We start from the raw sequence: 9,949 nt of genomic DNA on the forward strand, positions 1-9,949 counted from the left end.
TTTTAGACATTGTTCAAATAAGTACAAGCTAGAAAGAGAAGGAATAAATAAAGAGAGATAATTTTTTTTTTTTTTTTATGATGATGAAGTCAAGTAGCTTTGAAAGAGATGAGATAGTTTTCTGTCGGGGATTTGTCATGTCGTGCCAAATCCCCCGCATCCAGTGTAGACCATAGATATGTATATATATCTATGGTGTAGACAGCATCACTGATTATAATGAGTTCTAAAGTATTTTGTCGCGCCACGCCACTCGCGTCCAGTGTAGACACGGACGGTGTAACATTGGTTTTGCTTTGTTTCAAAGAACTAATCGTTGTCTGGGTTGCGTACATATGTGTGGGGCGGAGCTATCAAAATAGGGGCGAGACCCTTTTGAGGTAGGGGCGTGTTTTTTTTGGTGATTTTAAATGGCAACATTGGCTACCAGAAATCGCTTACCCCAGCTTTAAGGAAATAACCACGGATGGGCCAGATCTTTTGATGCTGATAAAGATCTAAATAATATTGTTCAAAACAGCAGTTACATCATTTTGCATGTTGTATTTCTCATCATCTTCTTTTTAGATACACTACCTGGATTATACGACTGAGATGGCAGTCAACGGCCAGCTCCAGCCCTTGTCTTTCTGCCCAGGCCTCCACGTGCCTCAGACGCTGCCATAGAGTTTTGCCCCAATAGTTCGAGCACAGCATGGATCCCGGTGCGGTGAGCCGGTTCAAGATGCAGGCCCCCATGAAGTGAGAGTTGAGAAAAGAGCTGGATGCTCAGAGCAGGGTTGACCCAACATCTTCAGAGCAAACTCATGGTCTTTATGAGAGTGCTCAATATGCCTTCTAAGAAACAAAATTCAGAACAGAACAGATTCTTAATTTATTCTTTATCTTTAATCCAGATGTTTTATCATCTGAAGCAACTTAAAGGAAAAGTTCACGCAAAAATGAACATTTGCTGAACATTTACTCACCCTCAGGCCATCCAAGATTTAGATGAGTTTGTTTCTTTATGGGAACAGATTTGGAGAAATGTAGCATTCCATCACTTGCTCACCAATGGATCTTCTGCAGTGAATGGGTGCCGTCAGAATGAGAGTCCAAACAGCTGATTAAAACATCGCAATAATCCACACCACTCCAGTCCATCAATTAATGACTTGTGAATCAAACAGGTTCATATTTGTTAGAAAAAAAAATCCATCATTAAGACATTTTAACTTTAAACCATTGCTTTTGGCCAAAATATGATAACATAATCTATAATAACGCTTCCTCCAGTGGAAAAGTCCATCCCCTGTTGTCCTCTCACATCAAAATCCACAGACATATTTGTTTAGAGCTTTTGTACTGTTTTCATTTGTAAACAGTGCTTGATCTGTGCAGATTTCTCTCCTGATTCAAACGAGACGACTTTGTCACTGGAGAAAGCAATATTATGAATAGAGGACTCCGATTTTAGCCAGAAGCAACGGTTTGAAGTTGAAAGCGTCTTAATGATGGACTCATTTATTACAAACACACAGCTTTTCACTTCACAAGATGTTAACTGATGGACTGGTGTGGATTATTGTGATGTTTCATTCATTCTGCCATCATTCTGACGGCACCCATTCACTGCAGAGGATCCATTGGTGAGCAAGTGATGCAATACTAAATTTCTCCAAATCTGTTCTGATGAAGAAACAAACTCATACATCTTGGATGGTCTGAGGGTGTCAATCTTGAACAAAAAAAAAAAAAAACTCAGCCTTAAATGAAATTTTGTTTAAGTGCACAATGATAAAAGTTTACTGATCATCATTTGTGGGGTTTGAACCAGTAGATCCAAACATAAAATCTGATCCATATGTGCACTGCAAAAAATGATTTTCTTACATAGTATTTTAGTCTTGTTCTCCAGTACAAACAAGATTTCTAAAAAAAAAAAAAAATGAGTTTATGCTTAAAACAAGAAACAAAATATCTGCCAATGGGGTAAGAAAAGTAAACTTAATTCAAAGGGAAAACTATTTTATTTTTCTGACCCCAATGGCAGATATTTTTTTCTTGTTTTAAGCATAAACTCACTTAACTTTGACACATTTTTCAGAAAACAAGACCTGATATCTTGTCATTTTGCTTGTCAATTTAATCTTTCTTGATTTAAGAATGTTTTGATATTTGTACTGGAAAACACTACAAAAATACTGAGTAAGAAAATAATGCCGACTGACTGACATGCAAAGTAATGAACCGATTTATTGTCACATGGCATTTAATTCAGATAAATCTGAATTAGATGAAGTAGATGATTAAAATGCATTCAAAATACGCCACAGCAGTTAGTGTGAATGGTTGTACAGAAAACACTGAAAATATTTAGCGATTTCTAAACATTTGACCTATTTCCTATTTGACCATTTCCTTTTTTACATCAGCAAAGAATGCAGGTAAGTGGTTTTCAAGATCCACAATGTTCGCAATGTTCCTCTGTTTCTAAAAAGGCAACACAGACACAATCATGGAAATTATGAGAAAAAAATGTATTAAAATTTTGAAGTCATGACGTATATCACACATTTGTATAATTACAGACTTTAATCTACCTGAATGACATCTTGAATCAAGTGCACAATCTTGTTAAGCAACAAGATCTTATGCTCCTTTATAAAGCAACCCAAATCAGAACAGGCTGAAGGACTGTGCTAATTTTAATGTGTGTGGCTAGAAAGAAGGTGTTTAAAGTTTTGGTCTCAGGATTTTGAAAAATCCCAAGCCCGAGTTTGTAAAATAACAGTATGCCAACCAATAACGGTACTGAGACGTTAAAAATATGGTAACACTTTAGTTTAGGGACCAGTTCTCACCATTAACTAGTTTTGGCATTTTGGCTGTTTATTTGTACTTATAAAGCACATATTAATGCCTTATTCTACATTACCATATTTTAGATTCCTTAATCCACCCCATACCTAAACTTAACAACCTTACTATTAGGTTGACTATTATACTATTATAATAACTAACAAATATTAATAAACAACCAATTAAGAGTTTATTAAAGCAAAAGTCATAGTTAATTGTTAGTTAATAGTGACAATTGGTCCTCGAACTAAAGTGTGACCAAAAATATAATATAATAAAAAAATATATACAAATATTTGGCTTTCATTTCAGTGGATTACATGATTAAAAACAGCATTAACTCACTTGTTGTTTTGTATTCATTAATAAAAGACTGATAAATGCCCGAGCGGTGTTGGATACAGTTCTGTATTGGTAGAATTCACAGTCTCATTCCCAAAAGCAACAGCCAGTCTTCCGATTATAGCAATGGTTCTTTTGAGCCATGAAATATCTTGAAAAACAGATTGATAAACACTATCATTTAATCATTTAAAAAAACTGCCAAAACTTGTCTGGGGGTGTACAGTAGCTTACTTGGTGGAATAAACGGCACAGCCAAACAAGCGGCCCCTCCAATAAAATTGATTGTAGCCATGAGACGGCGTCTGCCAATTCGGTCAACTAAAGTGTGACCAAAAATATAATATAATAAAAAAAATATATACAAATATTTGGCTTTCATTTCAGTGGATTACATGATTAAAAACAGCATTAACTCACTTGTTGTTTTGTATTCATTAATAAAAGACTGATAAATGCCCGAGCGGTGTTGGATACAGTTCTGTATTGGTAGAATTCACAGTCTCATTCCCAAAAGCAACAGCCAGTCTTCCGATTATAGCAATGGTTCTTTTGAGCCATGAAATATCTTGAAAAACAGATTGATAAACACTATCATTTTAAAAAACTGCCAAAACTTGTCTGGGGGTGTACAGTAGCTTACTTGGTGGAATAAACGGCACAGCCAAACAAGCGGCCCCTCCAATAAAATTGATTGTAGCCATGAGACGGCGTCTGCCAATTCGGTCAACTAAGAAATCAAATATAATTCCAGTTGGAAGCTCCACCACAGCTGAGATGAGAAAATCCAGGAAAACATTATCTCCAGTGATTGCTAAACGTAACACCAAACCCTGAAACACCACTGCACCGGTAAACCTGCAGCAAGAGCATGCAACAAAAACCATAAACCTTACATTATATAGTGCACTTGGACCAATACAGTAATATTGATACTTTTTATTGATATTGATAAACAACTGCATAAAAAGGTGTATTTAGGGCCACATAAAGAAACCTCACCATGCATATATCAAGATGAGGGTGTGTTTCCTCATTTTAGGAGTCTTAAATAAATCTTTATATGAAGGGTGCACAATTTCCTCTTGTTTTTCTATCAGAAGAACCATCTAAAAAGTAATACAAAATATTTCCTTTTTAATACATTACAGAAGCGTCTTCCAGAGTACTGCAGACTCATGGCATAGAAGACTACTAATTTGAGACACATTGTTGTACACAGACACAACAAGCACTAATCCCTGGTGTGAACTTCAAATAAATAGAGCAAAAAGGACAGTCCAGGTCATCTAATAGAGATTATGACTGAAGAGACTTTTGTTCTACTGTGTACCAGCACATGATGCAATATTCAATGCTGGAGTCATGATTGCATTTACAAGATGAGCATGAACGTCACCACAATGTTATTTTTCTAGAGGAATTAGTAGTAGAAAATTTTCTTGGGGGCCTTTTTTAATTACAGAATCATGCATGTGTCAGAATTAGGTTTTAACTGAATGTTGATTGTTTTGCAGCTGGTTTTACATATTTTGGTGTACTGCTAAATTTTGAAAAAACATACTACCAATTTAGTCTGTTCATAAAGTGGCATCTTGCACAATGAAACTACCTTTTGCATACTTGTCTACGACAGCATTAGAATTATAAAATATATATTTAAGCAGCGATTACACACTTAATGCATAAACAAGTGCTCTTAACAAGCACTTCTTGTCTTTGTTGAGAAGTGACAATTACACTAAAAAACACTTATGTAGAAACAATTTTCACTCATAAATTGCTAGTAAATTTCACAATTAATTACAAAGAAATAGCACTGAAATAAATGTGAAATTTTGAAGTAGAAAAACTGAAATAGTATTTTCTTTTAAAAAAACAAAACAAAGAAACATTGGTTATACTACAACAATGAGTTTGATAAATATGTAGTCTAATTACCTCTTGAAAGTCTTCAGGAAGTGATCTTTTATTGCACTTGGCGATGCTCTCAACAATTTTTACAGCTTCTTTTGTCTTCCTTTGTGACAGTAACCATCTGGGAGACTCTGGAATAACCCTGTTACAACATTAATGTCTGCCATATCCAGCAAATGATATGTGATAGAATCATATATAAAGATACCAATAACTTATGTAGAATGACTAAAGAGAACCTTCATTTCAAATGTGATTAAGAATCACTCATAAATATGTTATAGTTCCAATGCAAGCAATTAGCAGTGATAGATCAGAAAGATGAATGTTGGTAGAGTCATTGCCAGCTGTAGGTTTTTCCATGAAGGAATGTAATATGCCAGAGCAGGAAGGAGCACCAAACCCAACGAGTACAGAGTACGGGACATAACGGAGACAAATTTCCTGTTGTTTGATCCAAAGAATTCGATAACTGTTTCGAAATGGAAAATACATCAAGAAAAAACATTCTTGTAGCTCAGACAATAGTGCATAGTGCTAGCAACTCCAAGGTCATTGGTTTGGTTCCCAACGAATGCATGAACTGATAAAATGTATAACTTGCATTGCATGCAGTGCAGGTTGCATTGGATAAAAGTGTCTGGCAAATGCATGAATGCAATATAAAAACAAGTTAGCAATCTTAAAGCTCTGGAGCTAGATGTCCACTCGAACCTCAAAACTGCATTGGTGATGTTACAAGCAAAGTAGTTGCTTTTCAACTATTTTAAATGACCTGCTGATTTAGAGTTGTGGTCTGATGTTAATTCATGTACTCAACAAATAACAGCTATAGTAAGGCATCTTATGTACCCACCTAACACATATGTGGCAGTCCATGCCCCTTTGGCAAAAAAAAACTTGCAAAAATCGAAAGAACAGGAGCAGAGGGTAATAAGGTGAAAAAATAATGCATATCCCAGAAACTCCAAGACCAAATATTGACACAATAAAACATGATTTTCTCCCAAACCTGTAAAGAAAAATGCTATTATTGTCAAACTCAAGTCTGGAATGCATTTATGTCATGATAGTAAATGCCACTTGATTTTTTGATGCACTTTGAGTATAACATGCTGATACATGAATGATAAAAAAACACCTGTCAGCTAGGTATCCAGTCACCAGGGCACCTACAAAAATATTTTTGAATACTATGCATAAAATGTGCATTTTGCCTGACAGATATCAATCAAACAGTTGTCGTGAGGAGTCAGCTGTCTCTGTGTTATGATTGACTCTGGATACAGAGCAGCGGCCCGCGTTCTACATAACCATAAACGCGTATGCGTTTGCTGTGATTGGATTGGCTGGCATATATTTGGAGGCGGGGCTTTGGGAGAAGGGGCGTGTAATTGTCTGAAATTGCTTATCCTCCTGGGACCCAGGCTTAGAGGACATTATATTTTAGTGAATTTCTCTGATATCATACATGCCACAGTTTTAAGTCTGGATGTCTTGTACAGAGCACATTCAGGGCTTTTTAGAGATATCATATGTTTGGAGGTTTGATCATAAACACTCCTTTCTCCTTGGTTTTTAATTATGACTGACATTGACAGAATGATCTAATTTAGCACTCTTAGGAAAATATGATCATGTTTTGTAATTATCATTTAAATCTGGCTCATTTTCAAATTGTTTGTCGTATATAAACATCTCAGAAAAATGTTATGGGGTTTCAAATCGGAATATGACTTTTTGTTTCTGTAGAGAACATCAGGACAAATGACATGCTAATCAGGCATTTTTTGGAGACACAACAAGTCAATAGGGAAAGAAATTATAGATCAGTATTCCTATGCAATATGAGATATTCTTATGAAAATGTTGCCAAGTTATTACTCCCATTTTTGTCATTATGGTTTTCCCCAAGAACACATTAATATGCAAATTAGATGCAATGTAAAGATACACTGTATAGAATGGGAATACCAATTTATGGACATTTTACGCACATATTCCATAAAGTACAGTAGTATATCAAATCATTCTTTTATATCTTTCATAACATAGTTGAGAATCATCTTTGTACAAAGTTTGGTTTAAAATATCCTGTAACCTAAAAACTGATTTGTGAATGAAAAAATAAAAAATAGATTTTTACCTATACATGCAATTTCATGTCTATTTATTTTTTTAATAACTTAGTTCTCTTCAAAGGACGTAGAATAAAATATGAATAAAATATCTTTTTTCAAAAATGTTTTTTCTCCATTTGTTTCTTATGCTCCAACTAATGTAAAGACATAAATAAAACACAAAATTCACAAACGTTTTTTTTCTTTTCTTTTTTTTTTTCTGGTTCTCTGGAGGATATAGCAGCGTTAGGGACTGTAAAAAAATACATATAAAAATTGCCAAGACAGTTTTGCATTCATGACCACTTTTTAGACCAAATGTGCCACTCCCAAAAAAGCAATTAAGAACCTTCCATAACAAAATGAAATGACATAATTTAGGAATCTTGTAAATCCAGTTAAACAAATGAAAGAGTATTTGTTTGTAGTTTCGCCATACAGACCAACACCCACAATAATCACAATGAATAATTAATTGCTTGCATAACTGTCAAATCCTGAGGTGATTCTCCCCTGTTTTTACATAGTATAGCTACAATGTTTTTTAGATATGAAAACAGTGAAATGAAGATTAATTCATTCGGAGAATGATTTTGAGAATGTCATTTTGTTGTCCATTTTAGGTCTTTTCTGAATTTAAGACATCTTAAAAGATATACTTTTCCTCTGACCAATTAAATTTTTTATTCAAAAACAAAGCAACCCTGAATATGATCTATGATTAAGAATTTTTTGGTTAATTTCTATACATTTCCTTTGGCCCTAATACGTTGTTACCGGTTCTTGTAACATAATCTGTACTTCACATGGGTTTCTAAATATACTCACTGATGTCCACAGGCTCTCATCTGCCAACGTGAAGGACAGTCTCACAAAAATATGAATGAAATTATATGGAAATAAATGGTTGTAGGCTTTAGCTTCAGTAATTAATACTATATCAAAAATAAAGAGCCGATAAATGATTACGTATCTATAATTTCCAACAGTTGCAGTAATGTTTCTTCAAATGTATTTGAGTTAAAATTAGAGTTTTTTTGTCTAACCTCACGCCATGCATAATGACATGTATCTTAAAATACATAATACTACATGAATGCATGGTGATTCGTCATTTATATGATCATTTTGATCTTTGATATTTTTAACCTCTACACATGGTGTCAAAGTTCAAACAAGCACGATACACATGGATGTAGTTGTATAAAGTTTATTTGTGAATGTGACAAAATGACATTGAGATTAGTCTGTCTAATCCACCAACTGCATGTCTTTGTCTCTGAGCTCTTGATGTTCTTCAGACAGTGTGTCTGTGACCGTCTCCTCTGTGAAGCTGAAGTCGACCTGTTGCTCCCCCTCAGTGGCGTCTGTGCTCTCGGCGCAGCTGATCGAGTCCTCGTAGGCCTCTGGCGGCATGTGGCGGCGGATGGTGAACGCTGTCGAGAGTTCCTGTAGCCGAGCTTTCTCTGCCTTCAGGTTGGCGAGCTCTTTGGTCAGCGGCGTCGCATCTGCGGGAGACTGACAGGTTGGTTCAGTGGGGGCGTTTGGATCTTGAGTGACCGCTTCTATTGAAACTGTTACTTCCTCTTTAGGTACTGCAACTTCCTCTATAGTTTTCTCAGTAGTGATTGGCTCAGTAGCAGCTGAGTCTTCGGCTCCAGGCTGTTGGGAACCATGGAGCTTCTGATACAGGGTTTTCCTCTCATCCTGAAGTGCTCTACAGAGATTCCCCAGTTTCTGGGTCTTCAGGGTGGTGAGTTCAAACTCCTTCTCCTTCAGCACTTTCTACATGAGAAAATTACAATCATATTAATCTGCATCTACTAGAAAGACTCCGCAATACTATTTGGGTGAAGATTCATTCTCTTGATTCTCACTGTACAGCTAGTGGCTGTTAAATTCTTAAACATGAAGGTTCTTTGTTAGCATCTATGGTTCCATGAAGAACCTTTAATATCCATGGAACCTTTCCATCGCACAAAAGGTACTTTACAGTGGAAAACGTTTCTTTAGATTATTAAATGGTTAAAAAAAAGGGTTCTATTAAGAACTGTTTACTAAAAGTTTCTTTGGAGAACCTGATATGGTTCACTGCATTCTACAATATTGATATATGCTATATGAACTGAGCAACTTACATCTGCAACCATATCAATGAGAGCTTTATTGCAGCCATCAAAACGGGATTTCCAGGCCGTTGCCTCCTTCTCCAACTTTTTCATTTTCTTTGCCATCTGTAAGACAAATCAACATCTTACCATGTACAGCAGACAGACAGCAGTCTGCTTAGTGTTTTTTTGTTTGTTTGTTTTTAGTATTTCTTATGTACTATCATAATTTGTATTAATATATTGAATTGGCTTTTATTTTAAATATGACTGTTTATAGGTTTAATTTAATTTTTAATTCAGTTATAGTTTAATTTTAGTTTTTATTCATTTCCATTTAGTAATTTTAGTGCTTCAGCTTAAACTTAGGCAACATTCCTAATGTGTGTTTAGTTTTAAGTTTTTCACCTAAATTATTTCAGATTTATTTCAGTTTGTTTATTTAAAGGGGTCATATGATGCTTTTTTAAAGATCATTATTTTGTGTATTTGGTGTAACAGAATATGTTGACATGTTTTAATGTTCAAAAAACACATTATTTTTCAAATACTGTACATTATTGTAGGTCCTCTATGCCCCGCCTCTCTCAAACGCTTCGTTTTCTACAAAGCCCCCTCCTT

At 35.2% G+C, this 9,949-nt stretch overlaps 2 protein-coding genes across 3 annotated transcripts in view; both read right to left on the reverse strand.

Moving 5' to 3' along the window:
• Positions 1–2,385: 2,385 nt before the first annotated feature.
• LOC107734012 (solute carrier family 22 member 3) lies at positions 2,386–6,312 on the reverse strand. Its single transcript, XM_074560157.1, is given in 9 exon segments — positions 2,386–2,472; positions 3,633–3,751; positions 3,827–4,041; positions 4,186–4,292; positions 5,125–5,243; positions 5,405–5,572; positions 5,957–5,999; positions 6,001–6,112; positions 6,242–6,312. Coding segments are annotated over 9 exon segments (1,041 nt in total).
• A 2,112-nt stretch (positions 6,313–8,424) lies between these two features.
• txlnbb (taxilin beta b) overlaps positions 8,425–9,949 on the reverse strand; it is a 9,680-nt gene continuing 8,155 nt past the window's right edge. For both annotated transcript variants that reach the window (XM_016546263.1, XM_016546254.1), the window contains exons 9-10: positions 9,359–9,454; positions 8,425–9,005 (exon numbers count right to left, since the gene is read on the reverse strand). In XM_016546263.1, coding sequence (XP_016401749.1) covers positions 8,472–9,005; positions 9,359–9,454 — 630 coding nt within the window. In that variant the 3' untranslated portion in view covers positions 8,425–8,471. The remainder of the gene's footprint in view (positions 9,006–9,358; positions 9,455–9,949) is intronic.

This window comes from Sinocyclocheilus rhinocerous, unplaced genomic scaffold, assembly GCF_001515625.1.
Source record: "Sinocyclocheilus rhinocerous isolate Xijiao unplaced genomic scaffold, SAMN03320098_v1.1 scaffold853, whole genome shotgun sequence".
Lineage (NCBI taxonomy): Eukaryota > Metazoa > Chordata > Actinopteri > Cypriniformes > Cyprinidae > Sinocyclocheilus > Sinocyclocheilus rhinocerous.